The sequence below is a fragment of the Pseudoliparis swirei genome, chromosome 21, assembly GCF_029220125.1.
Source record: "Pseudoliparis swirei isolate HS2019 ecotype Mariana Trench chromosome 21, NWPU_hadal_v1, whole genome shotgun sequence".
In the NCBI taxonomy this organism is placed as follows: domain Eukaryota; kingdom Metazoa; phylum Chordata; class Actinopteri; order Perciformes; family Liparidae; genus Pseudoliparis; species Pseudoliparis swirei.
This window is the reverse complement of record NC_079408.1, coordinates 10651321-10672389: the sequence shown is the minus strand read 5'-3', so window position 1 is coordinate 10672389 and position 21069 is coordinate 10651321. Positions and strand designations below refer to the sequence as shown.

At 41.3% G+C, this 21069-nt stretch overlaps 1 protein-coding gene across 1 annotated transcript in view; it reads right to left on the bottom strand.

The window, feature by feature from the left end:
• LOC130211863 (phospholipid-transporting ATPase ABCA1-like) overlaps positions 1-21069 on the bottom strand; it is a 132937-nt gene that overhangs the window by 94353 nt on the left and 17515 nt on the right. Inside the window, exons 9-13 of the mRNA XM_056442884.1 lie at positions 18665-18804; positions 17777-17893; positions 13914-14111; positions 10556-10761; positions 9879-10055 (exon numbers count right to left, since the gene is read on the bottom strand). Coding sequence (XP_056298859.1) covers positions 9879-10055; positions 10556-10761; positions 13914-14111; positions 17777-17893; positions 18665-18804 — 838 coding nt within the window. The remainder of the gene's footprint in view (positions 1-9878; positions 10056-10555; positions 10762-13913; positions 14112-17776; positions 17894-18664; positions 18805-21069) is intronic.

The window sequence follows — 21069 nt, the reverse complement described above, 5'->3', positions numbered from 1 at the left end:
TGGTGCGCGATGTTTTTTATTGTTTTCGTTTTAAATACTGTTTTCTGCTGGGATTCCCAGAGCTCTTTCACCAGAGAAGAGCTCTTGAACATCAGGGGAACAACTCCAGCGGATTTACTTCCAACGTTTTTAACTTCTGTGGAGTTACTGGACATTTTTGTAAAAGGTGTGCTCACTTTCCACGTGGTGAAACGCGCGGAGAGGGAAACGTTCGGGGCGCTTGTGCGGCTACGGAAGCGGGATCTCGTACAGCGCTGCCGGGCATATTTCTCCAACGTCCGCTCACTGTGCAACAAACTGGACGAACTCCAGCTGCTGGTGGGGAGAGACAGAGACTTCTCCTCATCCTCCGTTCTGTGTTTCACGGAATCATGGCTTAGTGGCTCGATACCAGACTCTGCGCTCCAGCTCGCTGGCTTCCAGCTGTTCCGAGCGGACCGGGTCACGGAGCTCTCCGGTAAAAAGAAGGGAGGTGGAATCTGCTTGTACCTCAACTACGGCTGGTGCAACGACGTGACGGTGATTCTACAGCACTGTTCGCGGACCTGGAATCTTTATCATTCACTGCAAACCCCTCTACTCTCCACGTGAGTTCGCTTCATTCAACCTGGCCGGAGTTTACATGCCGCAGGGGAACGTGCACGAGGCACAGCGGACCCTCGCCGAACAGATACGGTGTGTGGAGCGGACCTTCCCGGACTCTTTAGTTATTGTACTCGGGGATTTTAACAAAGGAAACCTCAGCCACGAACTTCCTAAATATAGACAGTTAATTAAATGCCCTACCAGAGAGAAGAGCATTCTGGACCACTGCTACACAACAATCAGCAGGGCCTATCACGCCGTCCCTCGAGCTGCACTGGGAAACTCTGACCACGTCATGGTTCATCTGATTCCCTCATACAGGCAGAGACTAAAGCTCTGCAAACCTGTGGTGAGGAAGTTCAAGAAGTGGACCAGTGAGGCTCTGGAGGATCTACGGGCGTGCTTTGACTGTACTGACTGGGATGTCTTCAGGACTGCTACCAACAGCCTGGATGAGTACACAGAGGCTGTAACTTCCTACATCAGCTTCTGTGAGGACAGCTGTATTCCATCCAGCTCCAGGGTGAGTTATAACAACGACAAACCCTGGTTCACAGCGGAGCTCAGGAAGCTAAGACTGCAGAAGGACCAGGCATTCAGGAGTGGGGACAAGGACCTGTACACAGAGTCCAAATACAGGTTTAGCAAGGCGGTGAGAGATGCTAAACGACTGTACTCTGAGAAACTGCAACAGCAGCTCTCAGCAAACGACTCTGCTTCTGTCTGGAGAGGGCTCAGGCAGATCACCAACTACAAGCCCAAATCACCCCACTCCATGAACAATGTGCTTCTGGCAGACGAGCTAAATGAGTTCTACTGCCGCTTTGAAAGACAATGGAGCAGTCCTGAGACAATCCCCACAGCCCCACCAACAAGCCACAGACCATCAGCCCACCCTCCCCAGCCCATCAGGGGCTCACACCTCTGGAGCACCCTCCATCAACTCAGCGACGCCTCGTCATCCTGGAGAGAGCCGTCAACAGGCTGTTTAAAAGCAGAACCCCGCAAAGCAGCGGGCCCGGACTCCGTCTCCCCTCCACCCTGAAGCACTGTGCTGACCAGCTGTCTCCGGTGTTCACCGACATCTTCAACACCTCCTGGAGACATGCCACGTTCCAGCCTGCTTCAAGGCCTCCACCATCATCCCGTCCCCAAAAACCCAAGATCACAGGACTCAATGACTACAGGCCCGTCGCCCTGACCTCTGTGGTCATGAAGTCCTTTGAACGCTGGTCCTGTCACACCTCAAGACCATCACCGACCCACTCCTGGACCCCTGCAGTTCGCCTACAGAGCCAACAGGTCTGCAGACGATGCAGTCAACATGGCCCTTCACTACATCCTCCAGCATCTGGACTCCCGAGGAACCTCGCCAGGATCCTGTTTGTGGACTTCAGCTCTGCCTTCAATTCCATCATCCCGTCCCTGCTGCAGGACAAGCTCTCCCAGCTGCACGTGCCCGACTCCACCTGCAGGTGGATCACAGACTTCCTGACCGACAGGAAGCAGCACGTGAGGCTGGGGAAACACGTCTCAGGCTCCCGGACCACCAGCACGGGTTCCCCAAGGCTGTGTTCTCTCCCTCTGCTGTTCTCCTGTACACCAACAGCTGCACCTCCAGTCACCAGTCCGTCAAGCTCCTAAAGTTCATGGATGACACCACCCTCATTGGACTCATCTCTGGCGGGACGAGACCGCCTACAGGGGAGACTGACCACCTGGTGACCTGGTGCAGCCAGAACAACCTGGAGCTCAACGCTCTGAAGACAGTGGAGATGGTTGTGGATTTCAGGAGGAATGCAGCCCCACCCGCCCTCTCATCCTGTGTGACTCCCCGTCGGCTGTGGAGTCCTACCGCTTCCTGGGCTCCATCATCTCCCAGGACCTCAAGTGGGAGCTGAACATCGGCTCCATCTCCAAGAAGGCCCAGCAGAGGATGTTCTTCCTGAGGCAGCTGAGGAAATTCAACCTGCCAGGAAGATGATGGTACAGTTCTACACGGCCATCGTTGAGTCCATCATCTGCTCCTCCATCACCGTCTGGCACCCTGCAGCCACAGCCAAAGACAAGCGCAGGCTGCAGAGCATCATCCGCCGGCCGAGAGGGTTATCGGCTGCAATCTGCCTTCCCTCCAGGTCCTGTTCACTTCCAGGTCACTGAAGCGGGCCAGAAAGATTGTCGCTGACCCTCCCACCCTGGACACTCCTGTTCGAGTCCCTCCCTCGGGAGGAGGCTGCGTTCCATCATGACCACGACCTCCCGCCACACCAATAGCTTTTTCCCGACGGCGGTCGGGCTCATCAATGGACCCCGGGACTGACTGACTGTCACCCCCAGGACTACCACCTCTTCTTCCACCTTCCTCTCTCCTCCTTCTTCCCGCTCCTTCCTCTTCCTCCTCCTCCCTCTTCCTCCCACTCCTCCTCCCTCCTTGCGTTGATTGTTGTTTGTCATGTCCAAATGTTGCACCTTCCACCAAAAAAAATTCCTCGTTTGTTTGTGAAAACATTCATTCTTTGGCAATAAACCTGTTTCTGATTCTGATTCTGATTCTGATTCTGATTCCTCCAACGTAGGGTTATTACCACGCACGTTGAATTTGACGTGATGTAACTTAAGGTGGCAACAGATAATACATTTCCATTGCAATCATGGAAATATACCATGACAATCATTCACTTATTAAATTATGTAACGGCCTTGCCTATGTATGAGTCACAGAAGTGGAGGTGATACAATTACAGGAACTAAAGGGCCAATACTGCTGTCGTGGATTTTATTTGACTAAGTTCCAGTTTGGCTTGCAAGGTCAATTAATTAAAACAAGGAAGTTGATTTGAAGAATCATGGATATTGATTTGAGTGTGTGCTCATTGATTGGTTATGATTAATAACAGCAAAGCTACCAAAACACAAAGCATTACAAATTCTCTTTTCATGGAAAGTATGCAGAAACATGCAGCTACATTGAGGACGCCACGATTCTCACAACAAACAGAAGCAAAGATTTTAAACACAACTTTATCAGAGAAATAGCTGGATTTACTCTTTGGGGACCAAATCACACACAATACACGCATGCATTATATTAACATTGTACGATTTGTGTTTTGATACTTTGATCCGCTGAGTAAGTCCTTTTCTACTGACCTTAAGCATGACACTTAAGAGCGCACAGGGAATGGCGAGCAGAACAATGTTCTCTGTGAACCTTGCAGACCACAGGGGACCGTTCTGAACGCCGACAACTCGCAGCACTTCCTTGAGCCGGAGTTCCTTCTCCAGCACAAGGTCTTTGATGTTCATGCACACAGTGTACATGAAGGCCAGCACCAGGAACATGGGGAGGATGCCTCCAACACTCTGGATGAAGCTGGTTGTAAAAGAAAGCAATCAAAAAGGTCAGGACTGCACATGGAAAAAAAAGAGCATATGTGAAGTGAACAAGGTTGTCTTTAATAGGGAGTTAGCACTGCCAGATGAGTGTCAGTGTGCCTTCAATCTGCTGCATACTCATGATAGTGTATTATATATGTGGTAGATGTGTGCAGCTCAGTGAAAAAGTACTATATCATCATAGATATGTTTCAGACAATTTTTCTTTAGAATGAAAAGAGACGTATGTCATGAAGATATATGATAAATCAAAATGCAACAGTAAATTAGAAAATTGTGGGAGTGCTGAAACTCTGTGTACAATTTCTTTGCCAGGAGTTTTTATTTTGGTGAAAATATGTTGAGGAGTTTGCTATAAGAGTGCAGTTGTCTTTTATTTTTATTTGTTTATCTAAATTATTGTACAAAAATACATGGTTTACTGCACTGATGGTTGGTGACATCAACATATATAGACATATTGTTAAATGATTAGTCCATCAACCAAAGATTCAACTGCAACTAACTGGTTATTAAAGTCCCCTTTTAAACCACATACTGTAGATAATTTTCTTTTTCTTATGTTAGTTGAATGTATTTTCAATAACTGACATTACCATTTTGCTTCAGTGGAGTGCGACGAACATTGTTGACTAATTGAGAACATTTGAGAGAGAGAAGAGATGAATGTTGATGAAGATAATGGCCTTAAGGATATCGAAGAAACAGTCAGCTTTTGACATGCATACTCTATTGTAAAGGTTACCTTTTGCAATTTTAACCGGTACTTGCCCCGGTTATGTAAAATAAAAATGAAACTATATTGCGGACACTAAAAATCTTTATGTAAGGGACAAACGACAATCTGAATTGTATTCATGGACTCGATGCCACAAAGTCCTTTTTACTTTCACAGTGAGCTAATGTTCATAAACTTGGTGCATCAGCTCAACTACGCCATTTAGTGCTGCACCTCATGCCAGATATGATATATGATTTGATGTTGTTAGAATACAATAAGGCAATATTAAACTGGCTTCATAATGCCACCAAAATGTCATGCCAATATAATTTCCGCTGCCAATATTACAAAAGTGCTTATTTTGCTATATTAGACACAGAAGGTGAGATATCAAATAGATTTTGACAAAGTATAAATTTCACATATAGCTTGTGCATACATACATGAATAATGACAATATAATGTAAGCACTGTTCCGCATGGATGTACGGACCAAGCACAAAGTGAATACGCAGTCATTTTTAGAATATAGCTCCTCTTTCAAGCTATTTAAGTCAATGGGGATGCAAAAATGTTTTCAAGTACATTCATTTTAAATTTCAGTCGAGCAAAATATTGTTTTGCTCGGAAAGTTTTGTTAGACGCACTTGAATAAGAGAGAGAGGCAGACTCAGCCTGCCTGTAGGATTGATCCCTTTCAAACAAGGCCTTGATAAGAAGAGATCATAAAGTAAAGTTTCATAAAGTTCAGACCCAAAGCAACTAAAACCAAAATTCCTTACAATATTACATGACGAAAATTGCCTCTTAGCACCTGGAATTAAAAACTTCAAGAGCTTCAAGAGCTTGTACTTCAACAAATAAAGCTAACTCGCACATTAACCGCTTTTCTAGGGAGGTAAGCAGTCTCAAGGTGCAAAGGCATCAAGTTGAATACTAATTCTGGTATTATCTGCCTCCGATTCCGGCCCAATATCTTGGTAACAGCTGGCAGCTTGTGTGAGTTAACTCCTTCTGTGACTTGTAGCACTGAAGGGGGAGAGATCAGTCATGCACACCGTGTCTGACTCTGACAACCTTGCCACCAGATGCTCTTGAATTATACATTCGCTGATCGATCAAGGGTGCTTAAGTAATAGAACTCCCGGCAGGTCTGTGTTACGGGGCTCCCGTTACATTGGCAGCCTGACCTAAATTTAGGCAAGCTAAAAGACTGATTCCTCAGTAAATCGAGAGATGGTAGAGCACACCCTCCCCAGAGGTTGGTGCTCTATGCAAAAAAAGAAACGAAAGAAGAAACTTCCTCTTGTCTCATTATGAGCAAATATACTGTTGAGTTCCTTGGCTGGCTGGAAATGAGCAATTCATTGCAGGGAAGCGACTTTATTATTCAATGTGGATTATCTCTTTACTGGTACAAATTATTGCTTAAGGAAAACTGTGCATGCAGTTGTGGCATGAAGAGCACTTAGGGACCCATATGTCGTGTTTTTTGGGGGGTTTCGTAACAGAAGAATCTATAAAACGAAATTAAATGCTATGAGCCAACAGTGAAGCAACATTTTGAGGGACAATGGGAGCTTAAAGATTATTTCATAGTTTTAAAAGTCATATCTTAGCTATACATTTAGGAGAAAAATCAATAAAACTGTTCCCCATTGATTGTGATACACTGCTTTGTTCACCAAAGTTATTTCAAAGTGGGGAGACAGAAGTTTTGTATTATGTTTCACTTGATACCTTTAGCCGGTACAAAACGTGTTCTAATGTTTAACAACATTTTTATTTTAGCAACACTTTAATTTACATTAATCTTACAGTTCTGCAGTTTTAACTTTGTAACAGTTTATTTACCAAACACAATAGCTTTAAATGTTTTTTTCATATCTTCATCCAAACTATTCTGAGTTGCCATTCTGCAAGCAAAGGAAAAATACATATATATTGTGATATTTGATATGTGCTCAAATGTACAAGAATGTTGTCGTGCTTCATGTGCTTGTGTGATATGAATTCTGCAAGTTAATAAATGTCATACAGGATCAAAGAAATCAATAATTATTGCACGCTCTGCTTCAGCCATAATCAACATGTTTTTGCCTGGACATTTAGACTTGGCATTGGGACCATTTAGCATCCATTTTGCATGTTCAAAATACATAATGCTGGCAACTTGGTAACCAGATTGTTAAAATGAACCAATATACAGGATATTCTTATACATGCAAGAATATACAATAATTGGAAAGCTTGAATAACAGCACATGTTAAGCCCTTTTTCATCCGTGGCAAAAGAGGTCTCTCAACAGGTGGAGAGAGACACAGAGAAAATGTTCACAACAGCATGTCAGCGAGCAGAGGCACTAGCAAAACATTACGAGCTGTTTTCGCTTGTTAAGAGTTTCAGATGTCCCAAATATCTTCGAATATTCTTCACGCCCACTCTGGGCCTCTGTCATCCATCGCTGAAAGCATTCTTAGATCTCACATCAAGCCGAAGCTCAGCCTCAGCATCCAAACAATAGAAGCGTCTGATTCAGCAGCATGCAGTGGCGCACAGGCCGCTGATAAAGGAACAGTTTGAGCGCTATCAGGCCCTGCAAGGGTCAACCTTTATCCCGAACGCCATCTCAGGCCTGCGCACAATGTGACCATGAAGACAGCGGGAGCTAATACAGGTTGGTTATCTCACGTTGCAAATGCCAAAGGGGTCGGCTGTGGTTAAAGTGGCCCAGATAGCTCGTAGTTCATCCGGCGTATTACAGGCAGCAAGGAGGAAATGAGCAACGCAAAAAGGATAGTATTTCAAAGGCAGGTCTAATAATAGTAGCTGTGATCTGCGTTGAGGTCAGTGCATAAAAGACTGCCTTGCTAGTTGAAGTCAATGTCAGTGAAGTAGAAATATTATTTTTGTGAGACTGAAAGGAACCAGGCAAAGATTTTCAAAAAGGACAGTGATAATGAAGCCTTCTTACAGAAACTAATTGTGTAGTCTGTATACATACTGTATGTTCTGTGGTTTAATTTGTACAATTGTTACATCCAATATCCCAAATGTCTAAACTTTTAACATTGGCTACTGTAACAGAGTTATTAGCCCAACAGGGTATGTATATATTTGATTGTATTTACCTGTATATTATTTATTACAAAATATTTATTACAAAATCAGAAAGTAATTAAATGCTGAAACGGAACACGGCAGACATGTAAGTCTGAATGCACAACGTTCTCTCCTTCTTCCTGGCTTACGACTCAATTTGAGATGAAAATAATTACCACCACGGTTCTTCCCTTTCATGCCTCTGTGTTGTAGCACATCTTTCTTTCGTGTGATTTCACTTTCAATTATTTATAAATGAAATAGCAGTTTTCAAGTGTTAATAATTTATAGAAATGCCCAAATGGCTAGGCAGGCGAAATAGTAAATGGTGGGGGGATTTGGGATATTGCAGGGCTTTATGGCTCCAATTTATCTTATGTAATTATTAATCTTTTGTGTTAGGAAGAGGGAACTGAGGCTATGGGACCTGCATTAGCAAATAGGCTGTATCATGTCAGATTTCAGATCCTTATCATAACAATAAGCTGCAAAGGACGACGATCAGCAATGCTCCATATTAAGCATGCTACCTCTGAAAGTGCTGCACATTACTACAATATTAAGAAATATGGTGTTTTGGTTGTTTTTGTACTGGAATGAAAAGGTACATTAAGAAAATGTATTGTTCTAACTGCAGTGGGACTATTCTTTAATGTATAGAGGGGGTGATTTTGCACTGTAGTTAATTCAAAATGCTTAAATGTATCTTAGATGAACATTTACCATTGGGCAAAAATATTTAGTTCAACATCCATCCAATTAGTTTCTCCTGAAACTATATCCTATGCCGAACCAAGCACACCCAGTTAGGCAGTTAAAACAAATATAAATATTTGTCTTAAATTGAGTTTACTACAGCGTTCAAACAATGTAGATACCAATCAGAAGGATAACACTTAATAATGAACCAATAGTAAACCCAGATAATGAAAGACATATCAATAAAGTCATTATATTTTGGTTTTCATAGCAGGGATTTCATAGGGCATTACTATTACTATTTAAACCATGTAGACATTAGATGCCCAAATGCATCTTCAATATGAAGTCAGAATTTGTATGCTTCTCCTTGCTTAGGTTTCTTTGAATATGTTGATTCAAAAGCTCTCTCTCTCAGTTGCTTTATAATAAATGCTATGTCTAAATCATATACTATTTTAAAATGAGATCCCTAATCTATGGAACTGTGTTTTCCCACAGGGGTGAATTTTTTTTGTGTCTACTGAAATTGGATTGTGTTGTTGTTGTTGGGTTTAAATCTCCTTGGTATTTATGTTCACTCCTGATGGCATCATTGAGCTTCACGAGTGATTATTGTTAGAGCTCATAATGTTTTGTGGATGAGAGTAATTTCCCAGCCTCTAAGGAAATCTTTGCTTTGAAAGATTAAGAGTGACATCATTCCTGTCCTTAGGTGAATTATCTAACATGTTGGTAGCCAGTGCTATCATGGATACATACACAACACAGCTGGAGTCCCGCTATCAAAGGTGGGTGAACATGATGTGTCGTGGAATACGGTACTTTCACTTTGTTGAGAAAGAATTGCCTCGAAATACAAGAAAGGAAGCGATTCATGGTGGTTGGTTAAATAATTTAGCATCCATCAACTATTCACGAATTTCCTGTGGTTTTCCTCAAATCAATAATTTTGGCCTACTCATTCTCTTCTTGCTTGCTTAATTTATTTATTTCCCCTTCTGGGAATATATTATTAATTAATGATTGATCCTCAAGGATGTTACATTTTTATCACAGACTTTTCCCTGTGATATCATGAGAGAAGCTGCTTACCTTTGTCCCTTCATAGGTAATCAGCAATAGCATAAGACACTTACAGAGGAGCAACACAGATCAAAAAGAAACATTAAGTTGGACAAATAAGAGGGAGCATCTGGAAGTTTCCACAGGGAAATCTGGAAGGCCTGAGTGACTGATAACACCATAACTCAACTAAGTGTTGACAGTGAGTGGCAACACCCCAGTGAGCAGAATATTATTGCTGTATTACTATCTTCCTCTTCAAGTAATCACAAAGCAGAAAGATTAAAAAAAAAAAAAAATTGTACTCACACGTCATCCACGAAGCAGGGGTATGGCATTTGCTGTGCAAAAACACCAAGTGGTTGGGCCTTTGGCGTTTGTGCTCGTATAATACCATGGTCCATCATATCCTGCAGGTAGGCGAATCCTCCCCATACATAGCGCATGTCGTTAAAGGGGTTGTCTCGAGCCCCGGGAGACCATAACCTTATTAAAAGAAGACACACCATGATCTGTCTTAGCAAAGGGCAAGTGAACTACAACCGGAATGGTCAGAAATACTGTCACTCTTTCACGACCGTTTATAGAGGTCGTTTTTTTAGACAGTAAACTTTGAAAGACAAAGAAAATATCAGATCTTTTGGTAGGCAGAAAGGACAGTAAAATAAAACTTGTTCTTTATCTATAGGTTAAAAGGAATACTTGCTTGCAATTTCTCCCTCTTTTCAGTCTTTATGCTAAGCTAAGTTATCCAGGATGGCTCTAGGCTCATATTTAGCATAACAATCTGAACATTGTATCAATTTAACAAATAGCAAAAGCAATTAAGCACAATTCCCTAAATGTCAAATGAGTTCTTTAACAAAGGCAATGTGATACGAAGAGTGTCTGCAAGAACCAAAGACAGTTACAGTTTCTGAGAAAGTAAAAGTCGTTGGAGTAGGATCCCTTATTTATAAACCGAGAGGCTAAGGCGTGTCACCTACTTGTCTTTCACTTTGTTGGTACGCTCTGCATTCTCAATGTCCATGCGGATTTTGTATTTGACATACGGAGAGGGGTGGCTGGAGTTGGACTGGAGGTTTTCAAAGACAATGGCAGCCCAGAACGTACCATTCTTCAGAAGCTCCTGTGCTCTGCTCACCAGATGGCTTTCGGTGGGGGCTGCCTCAAACTTATCCAGGTCTAAACACTGTCAACAAATACAGAGGTATCACAACGGATGGCTTCTTTAATATAATATTCCTTATAGTAAACCATTCCTGTACATTTCGAGTAGCCACAACATGGGGACAAAAACAGAGGCAGGCATGAAGTCATTGACAGAATGGCAGATGGATATTTTTTAAAAAGTATCACTCAGCTATTGACTAAACCGCGCCGAGTGCAGTTCCAAATTATCTGGAGCTGCCAGGGGGTGGGAAATGTTTTGGGCTTCAGCAGACACAAGCAAATGAGATGCCGCCTCGCAAGCACTCCCAGTCATGTAGCCTTGTCCCCTAGTTTCATGAAACGATAATGAGCTAGCCATCCAAGGAGCAGTCACACCTGACAGCTGTCCACACATCCCTGTGCTGCAATAGTTGTATCATTTCTCCCCCAGGATTCTATAGTCTCTATTATATATCAAGCTCTGGTGGTAAACAAAATACTGCAGCAACAGCATGTGCTCAGTAGAAAAGAAATATATTGAATGAAATGCCCTACACTTAAACCAGGTGACAGGAGCTATAATGCTAACCGCCACGGCTGATGACTGTCAATCATAATAGATCAGAACAATCGTCCTTACAAGTCTTTTTAAATTAAGTAATAAATATCACTGTCTACTGTAGAATTCTGAGACTTTCTTGTGTCTAATAATCACTAAATAACAGCACTATTCACTGAGGAAGAGCTGTACCAACCGTGATGTTTCTAAAAGAGGTTTTCTCTGCTCTTTGACCGCAGAAGGACAACCAGCAGCTAAGGCTAATCTGTCTGATATCAACAATCTGACCTGGCTCTGGACTGAGAAACGCACCCCGCTAATAGCTATCCAATCCTTGGCCTCATTCAGAGGGGCATCCAGGGCAACACATTGAGTTGTTGTGGTTGCATCATGCCTGCTGAGGATAAACATTGAAAATCTACTTTATTTACTCAAGTTGGGGAGACTACAGGAGTTATAGTAGCTCATACAGTAGATTCATCCTTATATTAATTACTCAAGTGCCCTAAATGTCCAAGCCATACATTACTATTACCGAATGCAACATTCTCAATGAGCTACCGTGTCATCTGAAGCGACTAATGGATAATGAAGATGACTCAACGGTACTGTTTACTACCGTTACTGCTGCCATGAACACATTCATAATGACCCGTTATGCCGTTTACGAGATTATTGCTATTCTTCTTTTTTTAATCTTATCCAATATTATTATTTCCACAATTAATATCGTAATTACATTGTGAGGCAGTCACTAATGGAGCAGGGCAGTGGCTATTTGAGTGCTACAAAAGAGATGCAGCTGGATTCTTCAGTGGCTACGCTGTTGGTGGCACCATAGTGAGAATTGCCATGCCAAATATAAAATGACCACAGATTGGTGGGCATTGATCTTGAGTTATTCATTTTATTAATACATATTCCTAATTTGAATGTTCTATGTGAATGTCCATAATTAAAGTTAAATAATATACTGTGTCATGGTGGGCCTAGTTTGTATTACTATCAGATTTGTACCTGTCCATTGTATTGCCAGTGCTGAAAGTGTATACTATTCAGCCCTAGACTGAAAGGAGCTCTCTATTTCCCCACAGATGTATTCACCCAGACAAGAGGACACCACAGTAAAGGTTGTCTAATAACTGTCTCTATCCTGGTATCCATTTTGAGCAATGCAATTTCCATTAGGGCAGAAAATAGATTGCATTATGTTGGAATTTCATTGGCCATGTATGGCTAACCCCAAGGGCCCAACCTGCCATCTCACCTGCCTGTGGATTGATATATAATGTGTGTGTAAGTGAGTAGAGCAGGGTGTGTGTGTGTGTGTGTTTTATCACACATAGAGAAATAAGGATTCAAACTGTGCCAGAGATCAATATATCACTGTCAAACTGTGTGTGTTCTTCCTTAGAGACATCACTTTGTTTGATACAGATTCACGATAGTTTTGGGGATTGTCATGGCAGCAATGTAGTGACAGATCTTCCTGTGTGTTCGACAGTTCGCTAACTTAAGGATATTACCATGTAATGAATAGAACAACCAATCTTTTTAGCTTGTTCTTAAACATTACAAATAAACACAAGAACTGATAGTGTTCAAGATTAAACATATCATCGGCAAAAGTCCTGCTTTTGGTTTTAACAGCAGCAAACACAGCCATTGTAACAAAAGAGTTAAAAAACAAACACATTGTACTAAACAAGGACACATTGTCTCTTAGATGTTAAACACCCTGCTGATTCAGCAGCACCCCACTGTTCTGTCTGAGTGGTGTCACAGTCGTGAACAGAACGATACAGGAGTAAAAGAAAGAGCAGCAATTATTTTAGGGATACAGGACTTTTACAAAACCACCTTCTTAACCCTCCTGTTACCTTAGGGTCAATTTGACCCCATTCAATGTTTAATGTCGGTGTTCTTTCAGGTCAATTTTACCCTAGGCTGTTTTTCACTGTGTCAAACATATAAGAAATATCAACTTTTTTATATATTTAAAGGGCTACTTAGGTAGTCAACAAACAAACATAAAGTACCTCACACTTAAACTTGGAAAACAATATTAATTCTAATAATTTTCTGGAGGTTTTAATTGCTGGGGTCAAATTGACCCCAAGGGTAAAATATGTCAGTAAATAAAAAGGTAACAGGAGGGTTAAGTCTGTATAGGTAGAAGTATCTGTGGTAATTGCAAATTGTTCACATGGCACGATTGGGATATTACAAATTGCGCCGTAAAATAAAGTGATCACTATTTAATGTGTAAAATTGGCATGGCTTATGTCCTGGATCATGTTTTAGGCATACCAACAAACCAGAAGGAAAACTGCTGAATTAGTATTAAAAAAATTATTTTTATCAAAAGATTGTTTTAGTTTGAGATGATGAAGAAATTGCATATGTAATATGCAAAAGGGTAAAAGAGGCGAACAGTGAAAAGAAAAAAAAAGATTTCCAATGTCCTCACCAGTGACAAATATTATAGCTTATCAAATATTAAAAGTCTGAATATTATTTTAAATTAAAATTTCTCACTTAACCGAAGAGGTGACACAAGCCTACCCTCCACTGCATGAGGTATGCGAGGTGCCAAGCATTTCATAAAAGCACAGCCAAAAAGAATTACATACGCCGAGGAATTTGGAGAGAAGCTTCATGATTTCGGAAGTGGCGTTGTAAGCGTTCCGCCAGTCGTAAGGCGGCATGCCGGCTGGACGATCCTCTGGAAGCCCGTTGTACAGGAAGTTGGCCAGCAGCTCGCTTGTCCATCCCGTGTTGTTGATACTCCGGTCGAGGACAACAGCAACCACTGGATTTGCCAACAAAGCCTGATTTCAAAGGCAAGGAGATGGGTTTAATTAGTTACTCTGGTTACTAGTGAGGGGTTTAGCATGAGTGTGGCATGAAGGCAATGGAATTTAAGGAGCAAAGCATTTTAAACCACAGCTAATTATTTTAGAGGAGTAAGCATCAGAGTTGTGCTTTGGTGGCAGTGACATTCATTCTTCTGTAGCATTAACTAGGAGCGTCAAGATAGAAGTTGTTCCTGATCCGATGTGAGGTCCAGGGACAGCGATGTCGTATATCAGACAATAAGGCAAATTTGTAATTTGTGATTTTGCGATATACAAAATAAACTGAATTGAATTAAATTGTAGCATTAATCAGGAGCGTCGAGATATAGATGGCTCTGTTCTACGTCAAGCTCTGGAATGTACATCGATTATACTCATGGCCAAGAGGTGCTCCTCTGCAGTAGCACACACTATAAATGCACAGCACAAACACACACACACACACACAGGATATGCAAATATTAAGGACCAGACTGCGATAATGAATAACAGATTAAGAATGTACACACAGACATAAGAACATACAAACACAATTCAAGAGATGTAAATGCTAAGCGCTCCTCCACACAACCCTCTGCAGTAACATGATAACTAAACATATCTGTGAAGCACTCAGTCATCTCAGTTCATGGATCGAGCTGCATCTGCTCTCATCATGCAGTGAATTAATAAAAGTGATATTCTGACCTGGGAGCCACTGTTACCCTGTACTTAAACTACACACAGTATACACAAATACATGAACACTGGGACTACAGATGAAAAATAGCCTCTTGGCTAACTCTGGCATATTTACTGCAATGTTTTTATCAATGTGCACTGTCCCTTATTAAATAAACCATTTTTTAAAAACACGTATATGTATTGTTGTTGCAAGAAATAAATGGTTCAAAGCTCCTTCAAACCATAGCTCTAACATAATTAGATAATTTTACTCCCACATGTTTGTTGTGATGTGTTATCCTCTATTTAAGGCTGCTATGGGAATAATGCCCAATGAGTTATATTACATTGTTCCTGTAATGACAGTGTTATAACATATACTAAAATTAAATTACACAGTGATAATGTACCGGTCATGTGCACTAAAAAGGAACCTCACCCTACTGAGATCACACATTTATTATTTCAGGGGTGAAAAAAATCACTTCTATCCTAGAAAACCAAAAATTACAGTCGTAAATTGTGTATGGTTCACACCCCCATGTTGGACTCTGACTTTTGTAAAGAAAAGGGCACAGGATGTCAGCAGAGAATTGGGCCTCTAAAGTGTGAAACTTCTGAGTTGAGATTCAGATATATTCTGGCCAGAATGCTCAGTGGCATTTCAGTGTCAACACTCCTGATGGTATTCTGCTTAACCTTAAAACAAAGTGTCAAATTAAGTAATGTCAATGTGGTCAATGTGACCTTTAAAAAAAAACACATCCATCTCAGTGGGTGTTACATTAAAGACACGAACCACCACAAATGTGTGTATTCTGTAAGTTATCCTGAAATAGCAGGAGCAGACTCCAATTGGCAAATTGACTGTGACTATTAGACAGGCTAAGGATTTCAAATCTTCATCCGCCTAATGCTGCGTACACACAAAAAGCATTGCGAATATTCATAACGCTCTTGGTGTGAACGCAGCATTAAACTGCAATTGGCATAGATTTCAGTGGCATTTGGGTCAATGAGTTGGAAATAAGCAATATAACCATGTTGGTCATGCATGTGTCAAATGTCCATCATGTTCTAATGAGGAATGTATTTGATTATTTTTCGAAATGGTCAGATCCTTGTAGCAATTGTTAAAATATTAGCATAATTGCAAATATCAAGACGTGTGGACTAACACACATGTGACTTGTGTAAGTTTATCTTATCCCATTTTTATGTGAATCTAATTATCTATTGATAACAGCCTGACTGTTTACTCGTCACTTTCTTGACACAATGTGCTGCTGCTGCCTCATAATAAAAGTATTAATGCAGGGTATTTGTTACTGCGGTGCAACTGCAATCACCAACAAAGGCAATCACTTTTAAGTACAGTAAAATATATGCAGGGGGTGGTGGAACAAGGAGGACCAGCCATGGTGAGCTGTGAGATGGGTTCTTAAACTTCTCAGAAAAGAAACCCACTTTACTGTCCCCTGCTGTTGTGTGGAAAAATACTTGCGTCAAGAGCAGTTGCTCGTGGCCTGATGGAAAAAGGCAGATTATTGACGTCCTTATTAAAACAAAGTCAGTCTCTTTGGCTGCACTGTAATTCTATCTGTTCCCATAGTAACAACGGCGCCATCAGCTCTAACCTGTAAACATGATGCAAAGCCATAGGTAGTCATGCCAAACACATTTTCAAACAAGTATACTTGTAAGCCATCTGTACACGGTATGTCCTACACCCTGGAACTTCTATCTCAAATGTAGTTATGGTGGTGATGGGAATTGGTCCATCAAATGGAAAACATGTCTGCGACCTTGATGAAACCTCTGAAGATGACAGACCTCCGACGCAATCCGCTTCGTAGCGAGATGTGGATCGAGAGAGGTGGGGAGAAAATGAAGACAAAGGAGGATTGCCGGCCCATTTGTGTAAAGGTTAGGGCTAGGGTAATGAATACCCTGGCTATATGGAGCTCCCAATGTCTGCTTCCCTCCAGCTGCCTATAAGCTCATTTGGAGTGACACTGGAGTAATGTCAGTGTCAAAGAAATACGGGGAGAGGCAAAGAGAGAGAGAGGGAGAGAGAGAGGAAGAGAGGGGGTGAATGAGTGAGAGAAGTGGTGGCGAAGAGTGTGTGTCCTCTACTTCTATAGATAATCCTTTCTGCCAGGACGAAAATTATCCTGCACTCATCCATAATTACTTTCCTCCTTCGGTTTCCATATCTACCAGAAGGTGCAACAAATTGTCTCACATGCAGAATTTATATATGTACATACTGTATATATATATACCTAAGAATGTTTTTTTAAAGAGGCTGATGTATTTTCTACAAATACATATTTAAAAGTTGGTGCATTTTTTGCATCAAAAACACACAGGGAAGGAGGTTGTCATTGTGCCTGTTATGCTATCTGCACTATCTCTATTACAAGGGTGCTGTGGTTGTATCCTGCTTGTTTTAACGCTTAACTGTGATCGGTTGAGACATAAAAACAAACCAGAGAGTATTTTTCCCGTATATCCAAATAATAAAGTGTGGTGGTGGGCAGATCTGACGATGCAAGACTAGGCAACCAACAGAGACTCCAGGAGTTCAGGACTCGACCAAGAAATAGTCCAGCACCTCACCCTCCGTAAAACCACATATTGTTGCTTTAATATTTCTGAATTTAACTCACTGACAAATCTGTAACATTTAATTAGTGAGCTTTAGAAATGCTTGCAGGTTACTCGCTTTTTGCCCATGTTTACATGTGTTATGCGAAGCTAATGCTCTTCTAGCTGTAGCCTTCTCGTGGTATCAATGTTACTCAGGGCAATACAAGCTTATTTCCAAAAATGTCCCACTAATTCTTGACGTTTTGCATTCAACACTTGTCACCTGTTGAGAAAGTAGAAACTAATCTTTTCTGCACACAAAAGAAAACCACAAAAACAATGTGGTCATGTTGTATTGCTTCTCAGTAGGCCTACAGTCTTACCCGTAATGTGTTGACTTGGCGGCTATCTTGAAGAAAATCCGAGATACGTGGCCCGATTTCATCCCACAAATCTGCGAGCTCTTTGAGCATAGCCAAGGAATTGAATGTGCTATTTGCCTAAAAGAAAAAACAAAAACAAAATTTGACAATTTGACATCAATGTTAACAACAATAATGATCTCACCTTTCTCTGACTGAGAGGATACCCACTGAGCCTCTTCATTTCGCTGCGAGCCAATCCAAACATGAAAGTACTCCACATCTGCACATTTCAGCTAAACCCTAGAGGAACTCATTGTAATACTGTCACCCCCCCCCCCCCCCCCATGGTGGTTAATGTAAATGGGGTTATTTACCCCTGAACATTGACTTGTAAACAATCCGACTACGTCTGGTGTGAAAAGGGACCCCTGCGCCAGCACCGGACCACTTGCTGGGAAGTCGGCAAATGGTGCTCGTACTCATTATGTATTCTGAATGCAAAATCCTCACAGTCTGCCTGTTGTTTGTTTAGCTCATGCAGTTATCAAAATAATGCTAATATCTAATGCTAAATGTCATGTCATGGAAATGCATTACATCCACCACTTCTATGAATTGGCTTCCTGACTCTATTGTTGTATTATATCTATTTTCCTTCCCTAGGTGGTAACTTTGTGTGACAGCCAGTGTTTTTAATTTCACCCTTTCTTCTTCACACTTTCGAAGTAATACTATCAATTGGCCTGATCCTGTGGACAGAAGATTAACGTACAAACAAATCCCAAAAGAATTGTTTCGCTTTCCCTAAACTTGCTCATATCACACACTGATATGAGCAACGTGTTTGTCTACTTTTCAAGTCCATGAAAAGTTTGTGTGCATGCACACAAGTTACATTTTTCTTACCTCTTTCACGATGAGGCGGATAGCCGGTGTATCAGGTGTGTAGAGGACTTTCCCTTGCAATAACTGCTTGAAGGTGCTCCAAATGTAGCGCAGACCAGGTGTGCCCTCCAGGGTGTCGACAAGATTCTGACAAAAAGCATCTACACAAGAGCAGAATAGAGGAGAGGGGACGGGGAAAGTCAAGCCGAGACCGAGAAAAGATCTCTAAATTTCTGAGTCCTGTGTGCAAACTGTACATCGTGTCTTTCTTGGGTCAGGATGGAAGAGGAGAAACAAGCTGTTTGATCTGTAAGAAGTCATAGAATGTGCAGCTCCCCAAATGCAAACATGATAAATATTGCATATGAGCTTGAAATTCAGATGTGGTTACCTTCCAAACCAGAGGGAGCACATATGAAAATAGAAGATGAAAATTGAGCACACATCTTGCTCATTTCATTCCCTATTTGCAACTAAAGCAGACATTATTTTAAAAGTAATTGAAATAACTATGCATTTATAAACTAGATGGAAACTTTCTGGTATAGCAGGGGAAATAGCAAGGGAAATCATATTTCAATTAAACCTTATCCTATAATCCAAGTCTGCATGCTTTTTACACGAATAGTGTTGAGAAATGAGATTGCACAATCAGAAATAAGAACATCTCAATCTATAAACAGGATAAAGCAAAAAAGACATCACTTGTAGTGATGTGTGAAAACCGTCGGTAATGTTGAGTCAACACACTGTAGCATACATACACACATGCCAGTGAAATGTTAAATAAACTCAATAAACAGCCTGAGTTTACGCCATAGGGAAAGTATTGATACAATCATTGCACTTCAGAGCAGACACGTGTAACTGCTGCTATGACGACGTCTTGATTGAGGAGGCTCGATCCATTTTATTGACGTCATCTTTAGTAATAGTAGTCATTGTGGTGGTGTTGGAAGTGGTTTCTTTTTGGTGCAAGGATCACTTTGTAACCATTTTAAAAGTACTTTGGCCCAACAGGAGCTGCTCCTGTTATTTTGTTTTAACCCTTTTTTTCTTGTTCATGCATTACTCATGAGAAAGCCTTTATGACTTTTCAATTATTGTTCTAGTCTTTAATGCTGCACTCTTATATTCTCTTGTACATCTCGTGATCTTTTCCCCCTGGGTGTTCTGTGTGTTATTGTTTCACGTTCACGTTATAGCTATATAAATAAAGATTAATATCCTCTCCCTAATTAGTGAGGGATGGGAGTTTTGGGACAAACTGGGGCCTCGTTTGGAAACGTTCTTGGGGACGGCTCTGATACTGCCACTCAACACATGCAAAAATAAACTAAACAATTACCCAATCAACAACATTTTGTTTATGTCAATTGAAAAGCTCTCATGAAGTGGATATTGTGTCAGATACTGGTACTTAATTACAAATCAGCAAACGCTGAGCAAAGTGGATGTATTTACAACAAGTTTTGGATGATTACTTACTGACATACACACACACGTACACACACACACACACACACACACACACAGACAGAGGAAAACACAAGCCAAGAGGTAAGACCTGAGTACATTAGGAAAGGCTTCGATGGAGAAGAGAGAAAACGTCAATATGCTCAGCAGCAGTACGATCATTACTAATTTAACTTATCTGCCAACGTGAAGTTTGGGAGAGTGCTGAATAAGTTACATGAGGACCTGCACTGCAAATTATGTAGCCTGGAGTAGCTTGTGTTTGAAATGTCCCCGCATCTTGTTTTTCACAAAAAATATGTGATCATCAGTTCATCAGACTGTGATCATCTATTCTGTGTGTCGCCTGCCAGTCAATGGGGCCGTCTGTCTGCTTTGTTGATCTGTTGCCAACTGTCCTTTTTGCTCAGATACCTGTCATTACCTCAGTGTTTTTCCCCGTCTCTCTTCTTGTTTTCCCCCTGTCAAGACCGTAACCTCAATCCTCCACTTTGATCTCACCAGGGTGACCATTTCCCCCATCAGAGAGATTTTAACGGCCATTTTCAGTGCAATTAAATGTTAGCCTTTCTGTCTCCTGTCCATCTTTGCCTGGTGCTTCTGGCAGGTCTGTATGCGGGCAGCTAATGGTAACCCCTCTGAGTCGGGCCAGCTGTTCCCTCTACAGACTGCACAGATGCTACTTCTTGCCATCGTAACACTTGAGGAAAAATGTGTTTGATACTGCTCAGTCGCTCTCTGTCTCTTGTGAGTCCAAATTGTAGGATTTTTAGTATTTCAAAAAAGAGAAGAGTTTAATTCATCGACATAATGTTCTACTATACCTGGCAATACCAATAACACAAAGCGGAATAACATTATCATAGAAAAAAACTAAAAAAGGACTTATTAATAAGGAACTGAGAGACAATGAACATGAATGGGCAGAGTAGTGGAGATCTGATCCGTTA